The 27034-nt window shown below is 42.3% G+C and overlaps 1 protein-coding gene across 5 annotated transcripts in view; it reads left to right on the top strand.

The window, feature by feature from the left end:
* The window catches only part of RGS6 (regulator of G protein signaling 6), a 264657-nt gene that overhangs the window by 131751 nt on the left and 105872 nt on the right, over positions 1 to 27034 (top strand). For all 5 annotated transcript variants that reach the window (XM_032189517.1, XM_032189516.1, XM_032189518.1 and 2 more), the window contains one exon: positions 26781 to 26880. In XM_032189517.1, the coding sequence (XP_032045408.1) occupies positions 26781 to 26880 (100 nt within the window). The remainder of the gene's footprint in view (positions 1 to 26780; positions 26881 to 27034) is intronic.

The following is a 27034-nucleotide window of genomic DNA, read 5'->3' as shown; positions in this document are numbered from 1 at the left end:
TTCCAACGTGTTTGCTTGTCCACAAAGTTCTCACTGTTGTGTTAAAATAAACTCCACAATCCTCTACAGTTTAGGAGGTTCTAAATCAGTTGACATCCTAATTGTTTTAGGGTAATCTCTGTTTTCACATGCAAATTTAGTTCAAGATGCTGAAAAGGGATTTAAGTAGGGTGCCAGAAAACTCATGGGAAACCCGCTGTAGCTTTCCCAAAACATTTAAGTAGAAGAAATTCTCAGGCAGTGAGGGAGAAACTCCCACGTGTATGTCTCCTAGTGCCAGAAAAACCCATATCATTGGCCAAAAAGGATATATATATATATATATATACACACACACACACAGTGAGAAAACAGTACAAATGTCCTACCAAAGAGCTGTATGTGTGTAAAAATAAAAATAAAAAATTTATGATAGCAAAGCTGTGGACTAGGACCTTGCATGTTGTCTTTAGTACATACCGCGAGTGTTAGACTGGTGTAATAGAAGACAGGCTTAATGTGAATGAAGTAGAAAAGTAAGAAAATACAAATCAGCTGGATTTGGCTATGTGAACATACTAAAGCTAATGTAGTTAGCCCAGCAGCGGGCAGGCTGTGGGCTCAGCAACGGGTGCTGCAGCCGCTGGGCACCGCTAACGCTGCTTTTACTGGGTGGAAGTTGGAGCCTGCAGCATTTGGGTTCCCTCTGCTGGTTCAGTTTAAGGCCCTGGCTGCTTAGCTTGTGTGATGGGAGGATATTATCCCTGAAAGGCTCTGAAGTATTTCCTTTCCGGCTGAGTTTTGGGATTTTGTGTAGTTGTTGCATCAGCAGACCATCCCTCTTTGAAAGGGGAGGGGCAGGAGGGTAAATATGCACCTGGCTCCCTAAAATAAGTGATTCAGAATTTAGGCAGATGCTTGAAGTTAAACATACACCTGTGTGCTGTACCTAGTAGGAGGATGGGTCACTTAGACACATGCTTCCATGCTTTCCAGGGTGAAGACCTTGGTGGGGACTTTGGCAATGGGTAGTTAAGCGGGCTGTGCTTCGAGTGCTTCATGAACCATTGCCTGAGTCTTGTCACCATCTGAAATGTCAGCGGCTATACAGCCATGTGGATTGCACTTATAGGTATAACGTGAAGGAAATAAGAGTCTTTGATTTTTTTTTTTTTTTTTTTAGATTTCTTTGAAGGCTTTCTCATCCATGCATTAAGTTGAAGAGTAAGGACAGGCAGTAGTTATAAAGCACAATCAAACCCGTAAAGCCATGGACATGCCTATTGCTTTCTTGCTGACTTTCATAGCTCTGGGCAAGTGATTCATTCTCCTCAGCTGAGTTTTTTCATTTGTCAAAATAGCTTTATGAGCACGGATAAGTGCTGGAAGGCATACCTTAGTTTTGAAGTAGTGTGAAATTATCAGCTGCAATGTTATTTCATTATGCAGGGCAGCAGGAGCAAGGAAGGTATGTGCTCAGTCGAGTGCACACCTGTAATGACGGCCTTCTGCGGTCAGCTGGAGAAGCTGCAGGTTTGTTGGGGTAGGGAAGGGGCAGCAGTTGCCCAGGGCATTTCTCTTTCAGGTCAGTGGGGGAAAAGCAGGAAGGCGCTGGAGGAAGGGGAGCTTCTTCTCTTGTTGTGCACGGCAGGTTTTAAAATCATGCAGCCTGCATTCAATTCCCAATCTGATTTTTTTTCTCAGTTCAATCACTTCCAAGAGACCGGGTGAGAACTTGCACAGCCTCAGATGGCACAGCACCATTTCCATACATGATGATCCATACATAGTGGAACAAGGTCCCAGATCCACCCACAGCCAGGGAACTGAGGCAGCAGGACATGGTGCAGGGCTTGTTTCCTTGTCAGTGTGACAGTGCCACAGCTTGACGTCTAGATGACTGAACAAAAGTCCCAGAGATGTCAGTGCAGAATAAGCCCTGGCATCCCAGTTTCCATATTGTGCATGTGCCCTAAGTTTTAGATTGCTCATGCAGGCACAGTTTTGGAGTCAGCGAGGTAGTAGTGACAGCGAACACAGCATAAACAGGGTCAGAATCATTCCTACCACGTTAGTAACTTTCTGAAACATCCTACCCACTAGGGCAAATGAAAACTGTGTGAGGAGCTCACTGCATTAGTTACTTATTCAAAGTTCAGTTCCATAGGAGAAAAATGCATTGATTGAGAGCACAGTAACTTGGATGATGGATTTTTTTTAATACAGAAATTGTATTTGGGGGGGAAAAATAATTAGTGCTCATGTAAGTTTCTCTGCAAAATCCAAACCAAGGAAAAGTTAATAGGAAGCTTTCTTGAAGCATGCCATGAGAAGATATGATGTTCTGTTAAAAGAAACTGTATTCTCGTAAAGGGTGACAATAGTAAAAAGAATGACCTTATTTCAGAAACTCTGAATAAGAAAGGACCTTAAAAGGCCAGCCATCCCCCAAAAGATCTGATCAGAAGCTTTGACAGGTAAAGAAAGAACTCTTAAAAATGCCCATTCTCCAGGAGGTTAAAATTGTGAACGTTTCTCACACAAGTTTCAGAACTGCCAGACTTTTACAGGTGTTCTCTGCTGTCTTAGACTCTGCTGAGTGGCCTCATCTGCACTTTTTTTCAGGAAAAAGTGCCTATTCACAAAAATATGGATGTAAATGGAAAAGCTTCCTATATAACTACAGAAGAAAAAACTGTAAACTTTAGCTTCCCATAAATATGTACTAGGGTTGCAACTGCCAATGCACCTGAAAAATTTTTGTGTGATGTTTTGTGCAATGTTTAGAAAAAGGAGGAGGAGGAATGAGGAATGAAAAGACTTATCAACCATTGCGTTTACCTCTTCCTGAATGAAGGTCACTGGGTTTTTACTGGGTTGAGCCCTAGAAGCAGAACCATGATTCTTGAGCCTGTAACAAATGTAACTTGCTTTATGCTAAATTTTTCTACATTCATCAAATAGCAGCCATTGGGCAGGATTCCCATATACACAGAGGTCCCATGTACCTCTTGTTCTGGGGTAAGGCTTTGAAATGGTTGTGAATTGCTTTCACATCTTCTCTCATTCTCTTCGCAACCAGTGTTACTGTGCAGTTTATTTCCTACAAGAGAGTCTTGCAAAACTGGGTCCCAAAACATCTATAGTAAAAAAATAAAAATAAAAATCACGTAAGTATTAGTATGATGAGTTCCTTGCACCTAGCACAGGATATTTTTTCCAAATTTGGTCAGGATATGAGGAAAAATCAGGTATTAAGAACAATTTTTCCCAAACTTCCTCATTTTACTTACAGAACAGATTAATACTAGCTTGAAGAAAGCCCCTCTCTAAACCTGGAGAGGACTGGAACTTCAGTCCCACTGTGAAATCCCTCTAAGCTAACTGAAGTCATTTTTTTCTAGGAAAGTCATCAGAGGTCTTAACTTTGATTTTACGCATGCAAACCTTTTGATGATTTGTAGGATGTGGTGCCAATAAATAGCCTAGAATAGCTTTATACAATATGTATTCTCTACTTTATCTAATTTTTCCTGTGAAACTAAAGTAACACTGCAGGTTGACTGGCAGCTTAGGCAGTAACTATGAGTAGTTAACCTTGGCATTCAAATTTTGCTCTTAGTTTTACATTACTGTGCAGATAATCAAATATTCCTACTGTGACAAATAAGAGCTCCTTGCTATCTGTGCAGTGGTACTGCCACAAAGAAAAGACAGGTATAGTTTTCTGCCCCACTATTTCAAGCACTGTTATTCATGCTTGAAAAGTAAAATTCATTCTTTGGGGGATGATTCCAATATGGATTTTATTTGTTAACCATAAGGGAAATTGGATAAATCTAAAGGATCCTTGTCAATCTAGATTCTTCCTCTTCTCTATCTACACTTCTTTTTAAAATAAAAAGTTTCTCGTGGCTTTGCAATTTCTGCCAGCACCCAGGACGGGCACGGCTGGGCCATGCTGGAGCCAGGCTGGTAGTGGTCCAGCTAGGAGGGAGGCTTGGTTCATGATGGATCAGAGGAAAAAAATGCATCACTGTTTTGAAGGACAATGCAGAAAGGAAAGGCATTTTATCCACTTCTGAAAAGCTGCTAGAAACCACTTTACGTGAATTTTTAAGCAGGGGCTTATTTCATGCTTGCTCATTTAGTAGAGGAGGATATCTTCTGTAGCTTTGGCATGGCTAAATCTTGCTTCTTAATGTGAGGTGAAACAAACCTGCATATAAATAGTTTTAATGAACAGGCAGTGAATGAACTCAGGTTAAGTGTATGTTAAAAATAGAAGAGGCAGTCTGGAACATTTTTCTACCAATTTTCTGTTAATAATTCATAGAACTTCAGTCTCTTCCAACTATCTGATAGTCTCCTTTTACTAAGGAAGAAGCAAGTAGAGTGGTGAAAAGATTCTGGTAATTCTTATGTGCAAATTAGTGTCCTACGTGTGATCTGTCATTATTTTGTATTATTTGTCCTTCTTTGTAACATTTACTTCTTTTCCTGTCTTGGAGAAAGGCAAGAACAACTGTTGTGAAAAACTGTGTTGGGGAAAAATGCTGTCTTCGTTCTGCAGGCAATTGTGTTTTGCCCTGAAGCATGAGATTTGATTTAACCTGTCCCATTGTATAAAATTGCATAGCTACAAATTTTATTGAACGGCAGCAGTACTCACTTTCTGTACTGCCTGGAAGCAGTTCGTGTCTCCTCCTAGTGCTTTGGAGAACTGGTAAGTCCTGTGTTGTGATGCACCACGACTGTATTGTAGTGACACGTGGCCGCAGAGTTTTGGCAATGCTCTGGGGTCATCACACAGGAGAGTGCTCTGACCGCTTTGTCACACTGTTCCCCAACCCCTGATCCCTCTTTCCACAAGCTATGGTGTGCAGATCGTCCCTGGTCTCTGCCCCTCCTCTGCTGGCTGCTGAAGGGTCTTCTCCCTTTCCTGCTTCCCTCTCACTTCTTCGTATTCTTTTCTTCTGGAGGAGTGAGAAGCACCTTTGCAGCTCTTTTCTAAGGTGTTTCCTGTGCAGTCTTGAATTTCTCATGGAGTGCTCTTTCAATCAGTCCTCTGTTTATTATGTCTAACACTTAAACAGAGGATCACCTGCCAAATGCGTAGGCTTGAAGAGACCCTACTGTGATTGCTCATCACTGCCACTGAAATTATTACATCTCCAGGTGTAACAACCTGCTATATTGAATTTGCCAGTTTCAAGAAACTGAATTGTATCTTACAAAATGTAGGGTCCACAGTTGCATGCAAATAGAATAAAATTATTGTTCTTGGCCACAAAAGGTTACAGATCAATTTAAAACAAAAAAAGCAATGCGTACATTTAAAAGCAAAAGACATCGGCTGGATGAGAGGAAGATGGGGAGAAATACAGTTATAATTTACTTTAATAAGGGTTTATGTTTCCTGATTTTAAGTTTTGAACTTTCATTTCCACAAGCAGTCCCTTATATTCACGTGAAAGAGGGAGAAGGGTGCAAAAAGGTTTCTGCATCCTCTGCAAAGTCTGAGGAAATGAAGTTCCTCCTAACTGCACCCTTCTTCAGGTTGAACTACCTTTGTCTTCTCAGTCTGCAACTAATTATTGGTGCATCAAAAACCTGACATGGATATTTGTTCATCAAACACTCAATGAGCAACACTCCCTAAGTTGCATTAGCGTGGTATTTGTACCTTCACCTGCATATGGCAAGCATGACCAGAAGCCTTGTGTACTACCTACACGGTGAAAACAACAGTTCTTACTTCATAGTTAATTGCTAGTAACAATTAAGATTGTGTCTGCATACCTGTGACTGGTAGATTTTTAGTTTTTAATCTTCAATAAATTGTAATGGGAGTACACTGTAACTGCTTTCCTCCTCTTTTTATTTGAGAGTAAAGATTTTATTTTTTTGAGTCTGGGGTAACTGCAGAGCTAGTGTAAGGCTGGCATAGGCTTTCTCTGTCTCTTGCTGAATTTTCATTTATAATATCTGTTCCTTGCTTGACAGTACATCATTGTTTTGCATTCCTGTAATTTTTTTTTTTTTTTTTTTTTTGTGTTAGCTAATAAACCACAGAGAATACTCCAGTCTCAGCTTTGCTGTCTAGCATCATACACAGTGTGGGGACTGACATGGCTGATTTGTTGCTCTCTCCCTTCCTGGTATCTGGCCGTGTTTTCCCTTTCCTCCATTTCTCTCAAGGCAGGAAGCATTAAGCTTTCCTGCAGTGTTACACACCCAGATCAGATTGTCAAATGTGTGCATACAGGAGGCTTTGCATCCTTCTGTCCCAGGCCTCCCCGTGCTGAAGGATACCCTTGCCTGATGTTGAGATTCACAAGTCATTTGCCTGCTCATATGTTAAGAGAGGCTGTACTGCGCATGTAATGCGTGGGCCTGGCTGGACGTGGTCTGTGCTCAAAGGTGGTGTCTGTCCCAGCTTGTGAAGTCTACAGCTGACTATGGTGGCAAATGATGGGTTTTCAGAGCTCCAGCAGGCTGATAGGGGCATGGAAATACTCTTCTATGAGCTGTAGTGAGAAGTGGATGATGAACCTCCTACATATGCACAGAGCGCAGGAGAAGATCCACGTGTGCATGGTCACCGTGCTTTCCTTTTCCCATCAATTTGTATTTCGTTTTCCGGGAGTGGTGGGCAGTAGTGAAATAGTAACAGCCTGCCTATGTGATTGTGGGGAGTGCCTGAGCTGATACTAGGAACTATCACTTACCAGGTTCATCCAGAAGGTTGTCAGCATTGTTATCTATTTCTGATGTGGATCTGAGTTGCAGAAAGGGAAGAACCTCTGGGAAATCACAGGAAAATTCAAACCAGCCCCAAACACGTAGTGCTTTGTGGAAAGGTCATACCCAAACGTTTTTCAGTTCAAGGCATCTCGGAGCTTGCTGATGATGGATCTTTTGTTGTGATATATGTTGGTAATTACCACGTTGTGGATAGGGCTCGTTTCAGTCTCAATGTGTCAAGCTCTGGGAGAGCAACCAAATTAGGTTAAATTGACTGCCTTGCTGTAATGGCCACTGAGGTAAGGTTTGATTGCAGTGCTGTGGGTAACGCTACAGATCACTGCGAGGTCTGCAACCTTTTCTAGGCACGTATATCACTACAAAATGCCAGCTAAAGCATTAGCTGGGGTTTTCATTACTAGGATCTAAACATTTATTCTGAGATGAATTTTATTGGGAAGACGCAGGATTTATGCTACCAAAAATGTATCTTTTGGGAACATGGCTAGCAGGCCAGCACGTACACCAAGAGAAGGATTATCAGATGCCATGGGCACTGGAGATAAACGTTTTGTTGTGAAGTCTTTTTTTTTGCTTTAATTACAGCTAGGAAGACAATCTCAACCAAGGCATTAAATTGGGTCAACAGATAAAAAGGCTTGAGAACAGATATTGGTGACAGCAAGTGGTGTATATATACAGGAAGTAACAGCAGTGCGGTGCTGGGTGTGACAGGCCTTTAAATGCTGTAAGGGTCCCATTAACATTTAAGTAATAATACATTAGAGAAAATATGGTTATCATGAGATGATGAATTATTCTAGGATGTTAAGGCATTAGGCTCAGCAGCCTTCTAATCCCATGGGTTTGATTACTCTGTAGTAGTCATATCCCCTGGAATCCTCTTGTACAGTAGCTGCTATAAAATGTCTTTCTTACTACCGCTGCATGAAACTACGTGGATGACTGCTGTCATCGTTCAAAGATTGCAGGTGTAAGCTTTTCAGACACTTGATCATTTTCCTATCGCTACCTTCTAAAATCTTGCATTACCAAGCCAAATCCTGTTCTGTGGTTAAAAATTAAACAAAAATCCTATGTCAGTTACTCGTGTTCATACCCAGGGCAGAGTAAAGCTGTCACTTCAGATTCATGGCACATGGTAACTGTGGGACTGGAAAGTTTGACAAGTTATCTGTTTTAAAGGTGAGGAAGAGTCTTGTGCCTTTCAGAGAAATGAAGATAAGATTTTGTCAGAGGTACAGATTTGGAGGAGCCAAGCCAGGTGGGGTTATGTGCTAAATCAGCAGGACTGAGCAGGATCTGCCCGAAGGGTCTGATCCCTGATCCTAAAAAAAAAATAATTCTGTAAATGCAGAGCACCATGAAAAGCTTTCCTCCAAAATAATGCACGGGAACAAAAGAAGTCTTACAGCAAGTCCTTTAATGAATTTGAGTGATTATTGAGACCTGTGGTTCAGTGCCTAGCCCCCCGGCAGCTCCGGCACCCCCTGACCCGCACCCGATGGAGAACCGGGCCTCTTCTTGTTCTCACAAGGCTGGACAGCCCTCGCCTCTTTCACCATCACTGCTGCATGCCACGCTCTCAGTGTACCCTTTTAATTTGGTTGCTACCCAGTGGGGCCTTTTTTTTTCTGCTTGCTGCTGATGTGTGTCTAGGGCTCATTAGTAAATGTAAATTTTACTGATCAGTAGAAGAAGGTGCTCAGAGCGATCTTGGAGAATAATAGATCAGGGGGAAGCGTGCTGTGCAGAACAGCTTGGGCCAGTGCAGCAGCATTCACTGTAATCCCCTCCACTGTTTCATTTTTGTTTAGGTGCAAGAGTTAAAGGACCATTATCAGGTAATTTCTAATACCTCTGTGGATGCCTCTTGCCATATTTGCAAAACCTGCAGCGTGCTTCGATTTCAAACAGTACATTCATCCTGAAATTACTTGGGGAGGGGAGAGTCGCTTACAATGTTTGAATCAGCCCAGTCACACTGATATTGTTCCCCAAACACTTGCACTTGTGATGGATTGTGTTATTCATACAAATGTGACTAAGAACGCTGAGTCAGACTCAGTGTAGGCAGCCTATGTGCAAAGCTTCCTTCAAGGCTCTGCCAGTACCTCTTAATCCTCATTTTTAGCTGTTCCTTGTGTTATTTCGGTTGGAGACCTCCTCCCCACCCTGACCATCATCAGGCACCTAAACGTGTGTGTCTCTGACGGTGTGCCTCGGTCACTGTGCCATGTTTTTATTCCAGCCCATGCTGCCAAACTGATCTGCCAGCACAATTCAGATCCGATCTGCAGCACAGCTTATTGCTGGCCATAAATCACTCTGCTGATGTCCAGTTCTGCAGTATCATGGCTAAAGACACAATGCAGATTAGCATGGAGGGGGGAAAAAAGGATATAAACTGGTCTTACTAGCCAGTTAGCTGAAATGCACACATGCTGTGGGGTTGCAGAATTATAATTGGGAATGACAGGGCACTATATGTGTGATAATAAAGGTGTTCAGGAAAAACTCAATGCTGAAATTTACACTGATGACATAATGAAGCAATGTGGCACTCCTGGAAATGTGCACTCCTGTTCGTTCTGTTACTTATGATCAGTGGCTGTTGCCCTGAAGATGGATGAGTAACATATCGACCATTTACAAGGAAAACAGTGCCAAGGAAGGAGAAGGTGCTGTTGAGTTTTCCAGGGCAATTTTGATGCTTTTTTTCTTCTGTGCTCTGACACTATGAGATATCTCTGTTGGGTATTTGTGCTTCAGTAGTTGGAACTGTAGAGCAAGAGGAATCCTGGTAGACCAAGCTGACTTCTACCAGCCAGTGGTTCCTTTCTTTATGCTTCCCAAGTATCACTGAAAAACACTGGGTGAAATTCCAGCAGAGAACAAGAGCTTGATTAGCTTTGCTTGGCTATAGTGAGTATTGTCAGTAGCAACAGATCCATGTCATACTCACTTAGGTCTTTGGTGTCACAGGAAGGTGAGTGTTTTCAATTATCTTTTTTTTTTTTTAATTGAATTATGTATTACATAGTTTAAAAACATTCCGTGGTCAAATGGGCTGTAGTTTGATAGTCTTTGTTTTGTTGCATATCTAAATACTTCGAAGTCTAATTTAAAACAAACGTACAGTTTTCAAATGCTGTTTCCCGTGAGGAAATGTCCGTTACCTATTTGTTGAATAAAGCAAGTGTTGAGGGTAATACAATACATGTGGAAATTGAATTGTCACAGCCTTCCTTTCATCAGTTTTGGCTAGCCCTGAAGTGGTCAGGCAGTTGGACAAGATGATCTTTGAAGGTCCCTTCTAACTGACCTGCTCTTTCTAGATAATCAGTCCCTTCTCCAGATGCTCTCACAGATTCTGCAGTGCTGCCAGACCTTTGCTGGAGGTGGCAAGTACATGGTACAGCAAAGATCCTAGATGTGTTACGTGGTTTGTGGTTGTAACACACGCACAGACCTCTTGTATAAGTTGGGTCAGGAGCCTCGTTGCTTCAGGAGGCAAAGGCCTGCTCATCCAGATCCCGATCTCCTGGCCTGTTGCTTCTCTTCTGCCCTGGGTCAAGGTCATTTCGTATAAGAAGATGATGAAAACAGTGTCTGTTTTATCACAAATGGAAATCTCACAGCTTCTGGTGAGAGAGGAAGGGGAGTAACTTCTTGGCTTTGTGGTAGCCCTTCTTGTGAGCCTGCTTCAGCTGGCGGGCTTCCCCCTGAGGGAGAAGAGAGGTGAAGTGTCCCACACTGCAGGCATGTTTGCTCTGCCTTGATCTACCCAGACTTCTGAGGCTTTCAAGTTACTAAACTGGGGGGTTTAAGCCACTTGGCAGCTAAAATTAACGGGCTGTGAGTCACTGCTTACAGGCTGGTGTTTCCAGAGTCTCCTGTACAAGAAGGGAAATAATAACCACCACACCTCCTCACAGCCTGAGGAGACAAGAGCTAAGGCTTAAGCTGGTAAATTGATACCCTGGAGGCCAGATCTAGAGGAGAACAGAAGACTCATACCCCAAAATGGCTGCTTGCCAGTGTGTCTGCAGGCTGTGACAAGGCGAGGGTGCCACAGGTGAGCTGGAGGGAGGGGAACCTTGCTAGAGCAGCTTCAGGTGTGTTGACTCTAGATGTGAGGCCTGTAGGAGAGACCCCAGAAAGAAGGTGAGCCGTGAGCCCCTGCGTGGCCCTGCAAGACACTGCTGCAGCTCTGGGTTCCCTCGCTGTGTCCTTGCCTGAAGTGAAGGCCTGGCCACCCTCTTGGTGGCTACCCCTCAGGTAGGAGTACGGGGAGAAGATACTTAGGTTGCATTAGCTAGGATAGTTGCTATTAATTGAGCAGCGTAAAAAAGCTTTCGTGTAAGGTTCCGATTGAATTTTCCTTTTACACTCTAATGAAAGATACTTTCTAATTAAAGATACTTTGCTTGACTAGGTAGGAGCCATTTAACTTGCGATGTCTGTGCGGGAAGCTGCATCTCTTTCCATTAGCCATCCCACGTGCACGTGTAAGCCCAACTCACTTCGTCTGTGCTACCTTATGCCGTGGGCTTGAATGGGACCGAGTAGGTGGCATAGCCTGTCCCTGGCTTCCCAGCTTGCCTGCAGTGGGAATAGGGTTTATTTTTGCATAACGTTTTGCCCAGCTGTGAAAAAGTCACTGACTTTTTTTTTTTTTTTTTTTTTTTTTTTACCTAGCTGTCAACTCGTCTTGTGCATGCTTCCCGTCTGGCTAATTACAACAAAAATCCAAGGTTCTCGTAAATTTCAGTTAGAAATGTCACTGGACTAAGTTTTTGGTCTCTTGGGGATAATAGTAATGAGTTGCTTTTGTATTTGTAGCTTACTTATGCTTTAGAGTGCTGATAGGCTTGCTTCGTAAATGTAATTTAGTGCAATATATGCAGCAGATGTTTGTACAAAACCACATCCTGTAACTTGTGGTTGTGTTAATCACAAGTTATTTCAAAAATTGTGCAGACAGATGTTTTTCTTTCTTTTTCTTTTTTTCTTTTCTCTCTCTCGTTTTTTTTTTTTTTTTTTTTTTTTTGGTGTCACATGTATTTACATTTCTTAGAGATCTTCTAGAAAGGCTGCTACTGGTTTAAGAGACCAGATTGTGACCTGACCCTGTGCAGGAAAACAGCAGAAGATTGTTCCCTCCACAGCACCTTTTGATAGGGACAGCATCTGAAGTCTGGATGTTGTCTGGTCAGCTCTGTTTTCCCTGCTTTGGAGGGCAAAGGAGGCTGTGGAGAGAGGGCTCACAGGAGCTGTGGCTCCATCCCCACTTGCCCTCAGCCACCACAGCTGTCTGGCTGAATCCGATGCAGGGAACAGAGGGAGAGCATTTTGCTCTCTGCAGAAAGGAATTCTGATAAAGAATTAGCAGGCAAAGCAACAACAAGGCTGGGAATGCAGGTATAAGAGACTAAGTGCAGGCTTTTAAAGATACTGGCCCAGATTTCTCTGAAGCACAGTCTCTTTCAGTGTCCCCCTGAGGCGACACGCTCATCTCTGTGTACATCTGCAGCTGCTGTGCAGGTGTCTCTGTGACCTCAAACGAGGGGAGAGAAGGATATTTTATGCTAGTTTAGTGTTCTGCTCCTAGAGGAAAAACAGAGGGCTCAATCTGAAGAGATTAGGGTTTTATTCTGGCTTTTTTTTTCTTAAATATGTCCACTTAGGCTTTGGACAGAGCTATACAGTAACGAACCCCTGTGTGTACATCACGAACACTCATTTGTTTTGAGCTCAGCAACTAGGGCATGCCAAGATTTGCCTTTAGCAGCATTCAGATGAGACAAATGCACCAGGTTATACATAATATTTTAAATGAGTGAAAAGTCATTCAAGTAGTTTCAAGTAACACATAAGATCTGGAGAAAGCTTTAGTAACAAAAAAGTCAAAAAGCTCTTCAGAGTGATACTAATTATGGATTATTCCACTTGTGTATTTTCATGTGCAGAGCATATAGCAGTGTTGGTTCAAAGAGTTTCATCAGCCAAATCACAGCTATTAGCAGTGGCAACTGGTTTGCTTCACTGATTTTTGCATGAATATATTTGTACATCTTACTTGTCACAGACCCTTTAAACTTCTCTATTCAGCTGGGCAATAGTCAGCATACTCTAAGTGTCTATTTAATTGTTTGTCAGTGTTTTATCAAGAAATTGATATGAAAGTGTTCTGCAGTTTCTGTTATATATGTAAGATCGAAGTAGGTTGGGGCAGAGCTAAAAGGAGTGAACAAAGTACGCATGCAACTTCAGTGGTATGAATTATCGAATTTTAATAAAAATGCTCCTGAACAAACTCAAATGATCAGAGAACCATTTTCTGCAGCCGTGAATGCAAAATATTGAAAATATGAGTTACTCTTTAAAAATAACAAGGGCATCATTTCATAAAATATTTTATGGGATTTTATAGAGAAAAACAAATTCTCAATGAAAGTCCCATGAACATGAAAACACACAGAATTAGGAAGAGTACTGTTGAAGGACACAGTCTGATACATGGCTCACTTGTGGGCAGGAAGGACGGCAAGCTGAACAACAGCAAATAAATATACCAGGAAAGCAAGCATGAAATCCTCAGGATAAATTGGATTTCAGAGACTGCTGATACTGTGATTGCGTGCAAGCAAACACTGTGTCAGATGTGCTGAAGTGTGCTAGTTCTTAGTCCCGGGAAAATTGGAGAAAAGGCTGCCACTGACCTCAGGGAGCAATGAACCTGGGTGCAGGACAGCGACAGAAGTGCCTGGACCAATGTTGGGTGGAAGATGGTGGTGGATCTTTGGCCTGCATGAGAACTGTAAGTGACAGAAGAGACACCTACCAGTCGTCTAGCTTTTGGAAAGGTGATGCATGTTCTACAAGTCTGATAATAGTCCGTGTTTCTGTAGCCAAGTCTGATAATAGTCGGTGTGTCTGTAGCCAAATTCTGATAACTGTGGGCATGCAATCAGAGCTCCCTGCAGGGAAGAACTAGAGATGAATTTCTGGTAAAGACTGTCTCTCTGCAAGCATGTTGGAGAGCTGCTTGGATCTGTTGGATGCAGCCTAGGAAGCCACCAGTAAATACAGGGTGGCCACACTCACGGAAATGTCCTTGAATGCTATCAAGAGCGCCAGCTTTGAAATCACCATGCAGCACGCACTTCCCTTCTTCATCCCCCTGGCTGATGACACATGTATTATTGATGGCCTTCCACCACCCTCTCTTGCCCCCCTCCTGCAGCGCCCTTGTGCACCGCTGAGCCGAAGCAGGTGCAGAGACCAGTGTGGAGCCCGAGCTGCTGATCTCCAGGCTGCCAGGTCTTGTTTCTTTTCATGCACACTTCCTAGCACTAATGGGGACCACTTGATAGTAGCACAGAAAGTGAAGAGGATTTGTAGATTTTTTTCCCTTCTTTACCCACTTATTCAGTAGCTATTCTTTTCTGTTATAATGTCTCCTAGATAAGAAATACAGAGCTGGATCTTGCTGAGTTGATGTCAGGTGTAATGGTATTCCACCACCAACCCCTGCTATCCCATTAAAATTAACATATTTATGTAGACTTACATTTCCTACCTTTGCATTTCAGACAACTGGTGTCATAGGATATGTTAGGTGGGTCTTAAGTGTCTGGTTTCTGTTGATTTTCACCAATGTTTTTGTTGAAGTTATCAGCATTGAGTACTAAATCCTGCTTACTCACCTCACTTATATTACAGTAAGTCAAATAAGTAGTACTGACAGATTTTTCTCTTATTTCAAAGGTTTCTTAAGTTTCTCATTTAGTCACATTTATATAGGACATAAAACGTCGCTTTCAGTATTAAAAATTCCTAAAGAGAAGCAGAAGCTCATGATATGCCTTTTGTATCTAACCATGATTGTGGAAATCTGAATAGACACAGCATTTAGACATGGATGAGTCTAAAAAATTAGTTCACCCGCACTCATTTGTACTCCAAGCTTATTACAGTTTGTTGTTGTTTTTTTTTTTTTTTTACTGTGTGCACATATGCATGCATATATTTCATTAGAAATAACACACTTCATCTGTGCTCACACAGAGGAGAATTATGTGCTTCTATGCTTAGAGGACCACTACAAGTAAGTATTCGTAGCTTTATGCAAATTCCAATATTCATGTATTAATAAATAGATGCGCATTTGGTCTTTCTGTGTTCTACAGAAAGTGTCGTCATGTCAGAGAGCAAAAAAAAGTGCCATATTGCAAAGATAACCACTCTTAGATTGTAGACAGCAAGTGGCAGAAAGGAGGAATTGCTAAACATACAACTATGCTGCAGAAGTGAGGGGTTTTGTAATTGTCAAGTGTCATACGTGAGACAGGGTGCTTGGTTGTGGGTCACCTCTAATGTGCTGGAGCCTGAAAAAGTGCACATATCATAAGGGAGCTGTAAGGGCTTTTAAATTTTATTTTTCTCATATGGTATTCTACAAGGGAAAATAGTTCAAAAACCATTTAAAAGAGGAAAGTCAAATGATCTGTAGATACAAGTACCAGCTTGTGATATAGAAATGGGTAGCTAGCTGTTTTACACTCTGGAGGTAGCTTGCTCTGGCTTGGTGCATTCACATGTTGAAGCAGCTGTAGCCACAGGATACAGGGTCTTTTGTGCTGTTCTTTCTCTGTAAATAAAGCAGCAAGTAAGCATTATAGCGCCCAGAGACAGTCTTATGTTGACTGCAGGTAGGAGATATAGACAGAGCACCTCGTGTACTCACTAGGTAATTCTGCCATGCAAACAGTCTTCAGCTCTCTCTTACACAGGCTCCTAGAGAGAAGGTAGCAATAAGCTCCCCAAAGTAAATGGTATCTTAATCTGTAGGATTTCTAACTTTCGTTCTACCGGTTGTTTGTTTTTTTTTGTTTTTTTTTTCCTTGAATGAAGAAAAATACTGATTAAGTGTCAAGAGGCAGATGTCTTTAAAACTGGTGTCTCTGGCAGGGTTCACAGAAACTGTATTTTGTAACAAATCGTAATATACAGCGTTAAAAAAGAACAGCAGAGCCTGGCCGCATTGGGCAATAGCTGCATTAAATGCCAATATTACAAATGATGTTTCAAGCAGACAGCAACACTTCCTAGCTTTTCTCTCCCTCTAAGTCAATAATGTGCTTGCCTCCTGCAAAAGCTGTTTAGATACAATCCATGGTGGAGTACTGGTGCTGGGTTCAAAGTTCTTCCCCTAAAAAAGAGAGAAAAGCCAGAACTGAATCAAACAGCAGTTTGTTTCTGAAATGAGGGAAAAGCAGGCATGGCATCACTTACATCAGCTGCTCCAAGTTTAGCTCAGGTGAAGTGTTATTTGATTCACTGTTAAAAAAAAAAAAAAAAAAAAAAAAAAAAAAAAAAAAAAAAGAGAGAGAGAGAAGGAAGAAATTCTTCAGGAAAAGAAAACGGACATATTTCTTTTAATATAAACAATGTAAATTAGTCTTTTTCCAAAGCGTTTTTGTTAGCAGCTGAAGTATTACTTTAAGTACGTTGACAAGATTATTGTTACCAAAGGACAGAGCTAATAGAAGCAGAACCACTGAATAAGTCATAAAATCAATTTTGAAGTAAACTACTTCACCAATGGTGAGGATTGAAACTGTGTTCTGGTAGATCCCATAACTGTTGGTGGATTTGGAAATCTTTCTTTGCTGAGGGGAACAAACCAATTGCTTTTCAAATAATAAATGAAAGTTGCAGAGCATTAAAATTTTAATGAAACCCAAAAAGATGATCACGTCATGAAAACCATATGAGCATTTTAAATTCATGTCTTCCAGTTAGTGATCTGTGAGGCTTGGGTATTTTGTTTGTTTTTGGAGGGGCTGTAATGGGATGTTCTGTGCTTTGTTGGGTTTTCTGGGGGGTGTTTTTCTTTTTTCCTTCATTTTTAGCAATAGCTGCTGTTAAAATCCAGGGTCAAAGCAGTTGAGTAGCTCAGTTCGAGAGGCTCTGGATCTTGTAAGTTGTGCAAACTGGCCTGTCAGCATAGTATCTGAATAAATTCCTAAATTAAGGTAACTTTGGTCAGACAGTATCAAATCCGGTCTGACTAATGCTCAGATTTATTTTAAATTTTCTGTAATACTTCTACAGCTCCAGCCTTTCATTTTACTACTGCTCCATAGTTGGAGAATGAAGTAGGACATTTCTGTTTTGTTTTTTTTTTTAATATTTGCCAAATCCCCAGATGTTGTTTCCTCACTATGAAAATGGCACTTATATAAAAATATATTGAAATACCATACAAAGAAAAAATACAGTTAGTGGAGGTATGAAAAAAGAAATCGAATTTTACATTTTTACTATTGAACAAACAGAAATCTTCAGAAAGCCCTCTTTCCTCAGTTCTGAAATTCAAATGAAAATAGCATTTCCTTTCTCAGTGGTTACCTTTAAATCCAGGCAAACTTTTTTTCTCTGTCTCTGCCTATATATATTTATATAATATATATATTTAGACATAAATGCACAAGAATAAGGTGACACTATCATGTGGGAAGGGACTGAAACAGAAAACGTGATCTCTTGAGGGTGGTAAATAGGTTTGCCTCTCTTTCCTGTAATTTGGTGTCTGTTCTGCTTTGCCTCTACTTCAGAGCGTTTGGGGAGGGGGATAATCTGATCTTTATTGTGGTATGGCACTTTGCGGTGCAAAGAGTTAAATGATGCATGAAATGACCTGTCACACTGTATTATGTGCCATGGTAATACATACAGAGGAATACTTTTTTCTTTAACAAAAAAGTCAAAAAAAACAATTCCCTAAGTACTTTTTTGTTGCTTTGAAGAGAAATGTTCATCGTATATATATTTCTGCATAATTTACTTAAGGTTAGCCATGGGAGCCCATCACCTACCAAGAAAGAAAGGGATGTGCTGGATGGTTTCCCTCAGCAATTCATTGGAGAAGCAAACAGCTGACATTTGGTGCCTGCCTTTTCTGTTAGAAACAAACCAAACTTCCATGCTTCATACTGGAAGTAGTTCTTGAACTATTTTCTGAACGGCTTCAAGTGTCCTTGTTACAGTGGGAAAAGTTAGGTGTGTGTTTGGGAAGCCCTGCAAAATGAGGAGAAAATGGTCGTGCACTGCATTTCTGAGTTTATTGTAATAGTTTCCAGTTCTTACTGTACAGTTTCATTTGGTTTTGCCTGCAGTTGGTAGTGCTTTGTTGAATCTCAGGTTGAAACAAGAGTCTGCCATGTACGAGTCCTGTCTTATGACTTGCACTGTCCTTGTTTTCCCTACAGATATCTTTCAGCCTATCTAGGAGGGTGTAGGCACAGAACTTTTCCTCAGGTGTGCTACCTGAAGTTTAAAAAATATATATTTCTGAATTAAAAAGGGAGAGCTTGGTGGTCTTTGAGCATCTGAGGTGATTCAATGACATTCCATTTTTCAGTGCACAGACTTTAAGACAACAATAGCAATGCCAAAACTCTGATCAGACAGCCACAAGCTCTATCCCCGCTTTCTTCTGCTTTATGTTTATTCTTGACTTGTATGCTATGTCAATGAATGATGCACTTAATCAAATAAAATACTTCTAATGTATATATGATACTGGGAGGGTACACGTGGAAGTCTCTTTGGCTTTGGGGATTTGGGTTGAAGTGTCTCGGGTGCATTTTGTAACCAGCTCTTCATTTGTATCAGGGTTTGGGGAGTTCCAAGTTCCTTTCTGGAAACAGATCGGTGACCCACTGAAGTCCAACATTTTTCATCTAGAAGGGCCTTGTATTTGACGTTCTAGATAAAAGAGAATTTCCTCTACAAGCACTGCATTTATCACTCTGTAGTTCAACATCACAGGAGCAAGAGGTCATGCATACACCACTCCAGGTTTGGTTTAAAAAATGAATGTACGCTTGGCAGGCAGCAGCGACAACTGGGTCAAGGACGCGGTGGCAGCAGAAGGCCCGATTAAGTATTGCCCATAGTCTGAAGCATGGGGTGCGAGTGTTATCTGCTGGGTGACAAACGGGCATGTCTGTGCTCGTGACAGCCTTATCTCAGGTCCCACAGTGTGTGTTTCTGCAGCCTCCTTGCTGGTGCCCCCAGCCACAGTGGGGAGGGAATGATGTCCTGGATCCAAAGTGAGCCTTGACAATCAGTCCCGGAGCCAGCATCTCCCTGTGGCTGTTTGGCTGTGGTGTCACCTTGTCCATTGATTACTTCATGGCATCTAGTGTGATCCTAAAACTCCTGCTTCTAAGCAGGCTTGAAAAACTGGCCTCACGTCACGTTACTCAGCCCAGTGTTGGAGGGTTTACAATTCCTGGGGCTTTCTCAGTTGTTCCAGCACAGAGCCAGGTTTCAGCACAATTTTGTTTTGCATTAGGATGGTTGGTGCATGGCCAGAACTCAAGGGGACGTTCAGGCTTCAGGAGCTAAAGCCCCAAAAGAAGTACTTGCTGAATCAAAGCTGTTGAACTAAAACTGCTCTTGTTGTCCTAATTGTGGCACTTGCTAATTGAAGTAATTTGTGTAATGTTGTTCTAGATGGCAGCTGGGTCACAGCTTTGCTTTGGACAGTCCTGAGGTTGGGTTAAGGAGCTTCACCCCAGTGACAAGGGGCTGCATGCACGTGCCTGGAGGGAGTGGGCACAAAAAGGTGCTTTTTCATGTCATGTATGGAGTTTACTTCTGCGTTAGTCCACATGTGGGCTGTGGTAGGCACGTCTCCTTCATGCTTTCATTCATCACCGTGCGAGCAATCTGGAGAGCTGCATAGTTTTGTTTTAGGTGCAGTGATGCAACAGAAAAGAAAATCTCTAGTGTTTCCAAGGCAACTTGTGCGTCTGACCCTGTCAGCAGTGAGGCAGCAGACTGCTGCCAGTCGCTGCAGTCGGTGACTTCAGTAAAAGCTCATCAGAAGAAAGCACATGCTCTTCCCCTAACCCCCTTGGTTAATGACCAAGCTGAATATATTAACATAAGCGCAGCTGTAGTTTCCTAATCATAACTTTTTCCTACCTATTTCATCCCATGCCTTGGCTTTGGTTTGATTCAGTCTTCCATCTGCAGATAGTCACTGAAGAGCCTTTTGGGATTCTCCAGCCAAATTCTGCTGGAGATGGTTTGCCCATAAGGAGATGTTATTAGGTGCCTGGTGGCCTCTGTGAAATGGTGCAGGAGGTTTGGTGCTGTCACGATCTGACAGATCCCAACACCACAGGTAAGGCAGCACCTTCAGCTCCCCTAGCAGTGCTGCTTACAGGACAGGCGCTGAATTGCTGCCTTTTTTCACCAAAGTGGTTTGTCCAATTCAGCTTGAGGCGCACTGAGAAGCACTTTGTAAGTGAGCCCCTCAAAGGGAGGATTATTAGTTCTGGAGCCTTTTGCTGAGTTTCTACAGAAAGAAAGAAAGAAGGGTGGGGAGAGAGATGAGAACAGCATAAACCAGATGCAGTGAACTGGAGAAAGACAATGTCAGTAGTAACAAAATGCACATTCCCATTGGAGCTGGAGCTAAGATGATAACAGTGCAGTGTTGCACAGTGTTTTTCCTGGCTAGAACAGTCTCCACTTTCATGCATGTACCTGTGCATAGTTAGGAAGTGGCACAAAAGCCACCCATATTCATTACGTACTGTCCGGCAGTCATGGTATAACTTTTTCTACTGAACTGTGACTTGCATCACACCTTAGTGATAATTGTACAGTACAGCCACTTGGCTTCCAATGTAGTGCTTTAAAATGCACATCATCTTCCCTGGATGTTTGTGATACTTTCCTGCAGTCATAAAAAGCTTAATGCTTCTGATTACACAGCAAAGTAAATATTTGATTTAATTTGCAGCTGACCTGAGAAGGTTTCTGATTAGAGTGGCTCTGCTCTACATGGCTCAAGAAGCTGATGTTATACATATATGTGATATTTTTACCATAACCATAAGAAGAATGGTGGAAAATGGATCACTTTCTTCAGAAGAAACTTCTGTTATCCTGTAAACTGCAACAGACTCCCAAACATTTATTACTACAATTAAAATTGCATGGTCAATAAGCAAGAGTTCGCTTTTAGGATTTTTATGCAGCTTTCAAAGCTACAAAACAGCCTTCTCTTTCATGTGATGATAGCTCATGTAGAAATTGAAATCATCAAGGGGTTGTCTGTCAAAATGTTTTTAATGAAAAATGGAGCTTCGGTAAACATTGTTTGACATCTTTGGCTTTTAACTGTTAACATTGATGGACTAAAAAGCTTGATTTTTGCAGGGGGAGAAAATGACATTAGTTCAAGTCATATGGAGAATTTCTGTTTGTGGAATTAATTTGCTAAGCTTTGTTTTTTTGTGTTTGTTTTTTGCAGTGTTGTGTTTTTTTTTGTTTTTTTTTTTTTTTTCTGATTATTAAACCATATTTTCCAACTGTGCATATAGTTCATGAGGGGAATAGCTGCAGCTCCTGTTTTCCATGACTACATTTTCTTATAATACAAGCCAGGGGTGCAGTGCGCACACAGCTGATAAAGTAGGCGATACCATGGGAGATGTAAACTGATCAAAAAGCTGTTGCCAGAGTATTCCCCAGACCCCGGTGTTGCTCCTCAGCAGCTGAATAAGGGTCATAGTTTCTTTAACGCTGGTTTAGATGATCCTGGGGTGAATCCTATCCTTCCATGTGATGACTGCAAGTAGATACTTGGTTTGGGAAGCTGTAGCTCTAGTAGCCGCACTATACAGACAGTTGCAACAGGTGCCTTTGTATACGTTCCTTCACTGCTACCCTCTCAATCTATTCCATATAGATATATAAAAATGCTAAAGTACGCTGGCAGTCGTAAGGTGACATTATCAGCTCAGTTTCACCCTCCAATAATATCTGAAAAAAGTAGTTGCTCTTTTCTGGCTTCCCTGTAACACACTTAAGCGTGAGGAAACTGTGGCATACTCTGCCTTTAACTGAAAATTAGCTCTGAAATTTACAAAGAAGGAGAGGTAAAAGCTGGATCAGGAAGAGGACAAGTTGCATCACTGCCCCTGCTCTCAACAGCCATCGGAAATTACTCATGTGGGAAAGAGCCAAATGGTCCTGCCAGCTGATGCATCCATGCGCTGTCACGCTTCAGTTTTGTTTCAGTTGTTGGGGTTTTGAAAGGTTGTCAGAGACGGGGATCATATCTTTCACAGTCATGTAGCATCCGATGTCCCAGCAGCTCTGGCATCACTGAAATAAGTTTCAGTGCCCTTCTGTGATCTGTTATTATCTCTGCTGTACAGGAGGGGAGGCTCAGACAAAGACAGATGAAGCTGTTTGCTGAAGGTCACAAAGCAATTCTCCAGCGGTGCTGCTCTGCTGATTTCCAGCACTGTCTCAGAGGCAAGGTTGTCCTTTTTCCCTCGAGGGTGCTGAAGGGAGGTGTATCATCCCTTTTTTCAGTGTCCTTTTCCCGTGGTAGAGCAGAGTGAAATTGTCTGCACAGGTGAAGCAAGTGGGCTTCTGAAGGCTTGTCAAATCAGCCTTCCTCGTCTGCCCGTGCGTGGGGCTGCCCGGCAGGAGCCAGCAGGTGGAAGGGGCACGGCAGCACAAGTACTGCCAGGTAGGTGGGCAGAGACACCTTCGGGCCCTGTAGAGGATGGCAACGTGAGAAGCATCATCTATTTTAAACTTGTATTTCTGTCGAGAGTAAAAGATCAATGTATTTATAATTGTTAGCAGCGTGCTAGCTCACAACAGATTGATCCATTCCCCTGTGTATCATCCAGCTCCGCCAATATTCATCAGAGTGCTCATCTGCCAGGGTGAAGAGGGTATTTGGCAGTGCCCAGAGCTGTCTGCCCAGCCCTGTGTGTTCGATGGTGATGCTGATGAGTGATGCTCACACTGTCCTGCCACAGGTTAGCTGGGGGTAGGAATTCCCAAGAGCAGAGTACTTGTAATTAGGAACATCGTGGGTACCCAAATACTCAGAAGCAGGCAGCTGTGCGTGCCTGCAGCATATGAAAAGGGTACTGCTGCTCCTAATGGCTCACAGAAATGAGCTGGAAAAAGAGGATTGGGGTGACCTCTGACATCATTAGGAGGTAGCTGCTGAGTAGCACTGAACCATGTTCTCAGGCAGGTAGCATCAGTAAGCTGTTACAGGGGTCTAAGCAGGGGATCTTACGGGATGGGAGCTGTTAGCTTCTCTTTTTTGTGTGTTACTTGCTGTTCTGTCAGGATGTCATGGCCAAGGACAGGCTTGATGGTGAGCAGCATGCTTCCAGGGCTCAGCGAGGCTGTGCACACCAGTCACTGCCTTCTGGGTGCCTGCATTAATTTGGTGCTGGGAGAAAGAAAAGCCACTGCAAAGTCAAGAGTCACTTTCCTCTTTTGAACAGTAACACTAGGGATGTGGTGTGGCACTGACTCAGAATTGCTGGGCTGTGATCGGTGATATGACAGGCATCATGGAAGTCTTTATTTCCTTCTGGAAACTCCTGAAAATCTTAATAAATAAATATAGAGATTTGGTGTAATCAGTGATATTTTTAATAGCTTTGGCTTCCTTTTTCTTCAGTCGGTCTCTTTGTGGGATGGGATTTTTCTCAGTGTAGAAACGTACTTCATCCATGAGCATGGTGTACAGAAATGGTTTATTGTTCCAGAGCCCATCACGGTATCTTTTCATCTACAGTCAGCCTTTTCTGAGATGGCTGGAACCACAATATTACATTTGTTGTTGCATTGCTATTTTTTATAACACATTAATAAAAATATCATCTTATTTTCACCTGCCTTGGAAAAGAGACTTTCCATCATCAGGTGATAGACATCTCAGCTCTGATAAACTCAAGGTCTACTTTTCCAGTGGAAAAGAAAGTCTCTAATATGTACTAGCAAATTCCCCCAGCAGTAGGATGTGTTGGGGATTTAGTGCATAACTGGATGCTTCGATAAACTCTTATAATCTACATACTCTAGGGTCCCATCCGTGCTGACATCTCACTTATTGGGAAGTGAGAAATAGGAGGAACCCCTTTTGCTCATTTCTGCCTCGTAGTGTGATTAAACGAACTGTCCAAGGACTTGTGTTCTCTGCAGGCCAAAAAGGGAAACATAAGGCTTATTTAATGATATGCAGAAACTCTTCTCCACGCTTGAAGCTCTAAGATGATCACATTTTTCCTTTGTCTCTGTGTTGCTTACTCTGAGAAACATCTCCATACCTGGCTGGGTGTTGGGATCCAGCATGGCAACATCTGTAATCTTTGGGTGGATGCAAAAAACAAGAGGCTGGTGCAGGTCAGTTCTTCTCTTTGTAGTAGATTGAATAGAAACTTGTCCTAGGTTGCTGTATGTATATTTATATCTCATTTTCAGCTTGATTTTGAGAAAGGATTAAATGACCATCAAATGTTTCTTCAAGAAGCCCAGGAATCTGCTGGCAAACACCAGCAAGGATTTTGGGAAAGGGAAGGCTGAGTGCAAGCAGAGCCTGTAGCACTGTGGGCTCTCAAGCAACAGACTCCAAATGCAGGGGTGCTGTACGAATACACTGCACGTAGTTGCTTCTGGATCGGATGAGAGGACAGGGAGGAAAGAAAGACAGGAATAGAAAGGGAGGCAGAAAAGTAACATCTGACACTTGGACAGAGAGCAGAAGCTGCTAGTAGTCAGGCTGGGAGACAAGAGGAAGCAGCAGCTGTCAGAGCCTTTTGGGAAGGAGTCATCTCTAGGGCAGTTTTGATTTGATTTAAAATTGCAATAGGGTCTTATGATTGTGACTGAAACCCAAATTAGTGGTCCTATTTGAGACACCAGTGCCAACTTAATTGCTTTGAATGAGGCTGGTTTAGGGAAATATATTTATTTTATGTATATATACATATATTCGTATATATAATATAAATATATATTTATTTTTATTCAAATTGAACTCTTCTTATGATGACATAATTATTATAACTTCGAATGCCATAAGTCATGTTTGGTCCTGTGAGCAAAACAGCAAGAAGTTTATTTTCCTGTACCAAAACAATTATTTTAGCTTTTTTTTTTTTTTTTTTTTTTAATTGTGACCTTTCTATTGGAGTAAAAAAGACACCAACAACTTTAGGACAAACTGTGTTTTTAAAATCTGTAAGTGTTCATGGAGACAGGAGACTGATTCCAGAGTATTTTCCTCAGAAAATCTCTCTCAGATTGCAATTCCAGCATATCCAAGGGAAGACAGTAGCCTTGTGTAGGGCAGGGTTTGGGACAAGATGGTCTGAGAGCCCTGCTCAGGGGTGCTCTGAGGTCAGGCACGAAGCACTTGTGAAATGCTAATTGTTGAGCCTGAGAGGAGCAGCTGCTCCTCCAGTTGTTCCTGGACTGGAAGAAACTAATTAAATCAACAAATAACCTTGCATAAAGTTCAGGTAAAGGGAAAAAACGTTGTATTAATTTTCCTAGCATTTGGGTTCGGGCAAAAGTAGCATTATTCTATGACAAACAGGCTGTAGATCAGACTCATAGATTGACGGGGTGGCTGAGGTTGGAAGGGACATCAAGGTCATCTGGGCCAGCCCTCCCCGCTCAGGCAGGGTCGCCCAGATAACCCACCCTTCAGCAGTCGACTGAATTTTTCAGGATATTTTTGTCTTTGTGACTTCATTCCTGCTGAGAATCTGCTCAGGGCATGTGTTAACTTAAAAATAATATGTAAACAAGGTGTGAACAGTTCAGTTATGTGATAGCCTGAGGTTGAAAACACGGCGATCAAATGCAGCGTCTGCAGTTGGCAGGGAGATGTTCTTACCGCCTCGGGAAGACTTGAAGTTAAACTTGTTTGGAAATGTAGGCGTTGAGTCTGTGAAACAAATTTACTTTCACATCTAAATGAAGAACGCTCCTTGGCGTTTGAAGGGAGCTGGTGGAGCTCTCAAGCTGCGTTTAGGAGAGAGGGGCTGTGCTCCCCGCACATCTCATCCTCCTAGAGACGGTCCTTCTGCTGAGGTTATGTTTTCACATCATCTGTGAAGAGAAAATCTTTGGGAAAATAATGGGAGGTGTGATCCCTCGGAAGGGCTTTGCTCTCTGTGTGACCACTGCCAGCCTCTGCCCCGAACGCCTGGGCCTGCTGCCACCATCGGGCAGCGGGCTCTGCTTTGGACCACGCGAGCTAACAGGAGAGCCAACAGCTTCTGCTGTATTTTTGTTGGGTGTCTGAGACCTTGTGATTTGAAAGCTGAGAGTCCTCAGACACCAGATTTCTGCATTGTACTTGAGTTCAGGTTTTTGTTCTCCCTGTTGTTGCCTCCAAGTAGATTCGGGGGTATCCTCAGAAGGAGCAAAACCCCTTCCTGTTCTAGAAAAAAGGGCAGGAGCTCACATATTAAGCTCCTTTCCCCAGAAAATGAAAGCCCTCTAAAGGTCACAATATTGAGAATTCCAGCAAATGTGGGAGAAAGGGAGAAACTGTCCTGGAAGGGAAGGTCATAGTTTAAGAAAACCAGGTGCGGGGTGAGCGCTGATGCTAGCTGGAGTGCAGTCACCCTTCTGGTGGCCAGGCTGCTCACAGGGGCTGGGCCTGGGGCCTGAGGGCCTTTGGCTGACCAAGCTGGCTGGTCATAAATATTCTTACAGAGAAGAGAGGGAGGAAAAAAATCCTTCCTCCTGAGTTTTCTGCTGCATGTGGCCTTTTTGCTTCTGACAAGAGGATCTCTGTTTTTCTGCTATCAGACTTGGTGATAGTTAAAGCTCCTGAAGCTGACTGCAGTATGGAGTCTAACCTAGTTCACCTGAAGACCTAACAACATGTGTTCATGTCTATCACTGCTGGTCAGCAAAAAAGAATGACTGCAATAGGATTGTCAGTGCACTCATACCACCATATTTCTATCTGGTCTTGAACCCTGTTGTCTCAGGATTTAGATTTGGGAGATGATGGCTGTTTCTCTAGGTCTGTGTTTGTACAGTAACATGTGCCATATTTAATCCCCATCCTATCAGCCGGGCTCCAAAGCAATCAAGTTATATAGACATAACATTCACCATTTTGCATAAGCCACTAAGTCTTTCCTTCCTTTTGACAGATTGAAGACATCATCACAAGAATGCAGGATGACAAAACAGGTGGAGTTCCCATCCGAACTGTCAAGAGCTTTCTGTCTAAAATCCCCAGTGTCGTCACCGGTAAGAACCCTGCTTAGAACAGAAGTGTGAGCTGGTGCTAGCTGGCTCTAAGCAAACAGAAACTGAACACACAAAAAAAAGAAGGAATGAAAGAAAAAATTGCCCATCTCTGCTTTTTTTTTTTCCACACTGTTGTTAGGCATGAAGTATTGAA

This window comes from Aythya fuligula, chromosome 5 (assembly GCF_009819795.1).
Source record: "Aythya fuligula isolate bAytFul2 chromosome 5, bAytFul2.pri, whole genome shotgun sequence".
NCBI classification, from domain to species: Eukaryota; Metazoa; Chordata; class Aves; order Anseriformes; family Anatidae; genus Aythya; species Aythya fuligula.
This window is presented reverse-complemented; position numbering and strand designations above follow the sequence as displayed.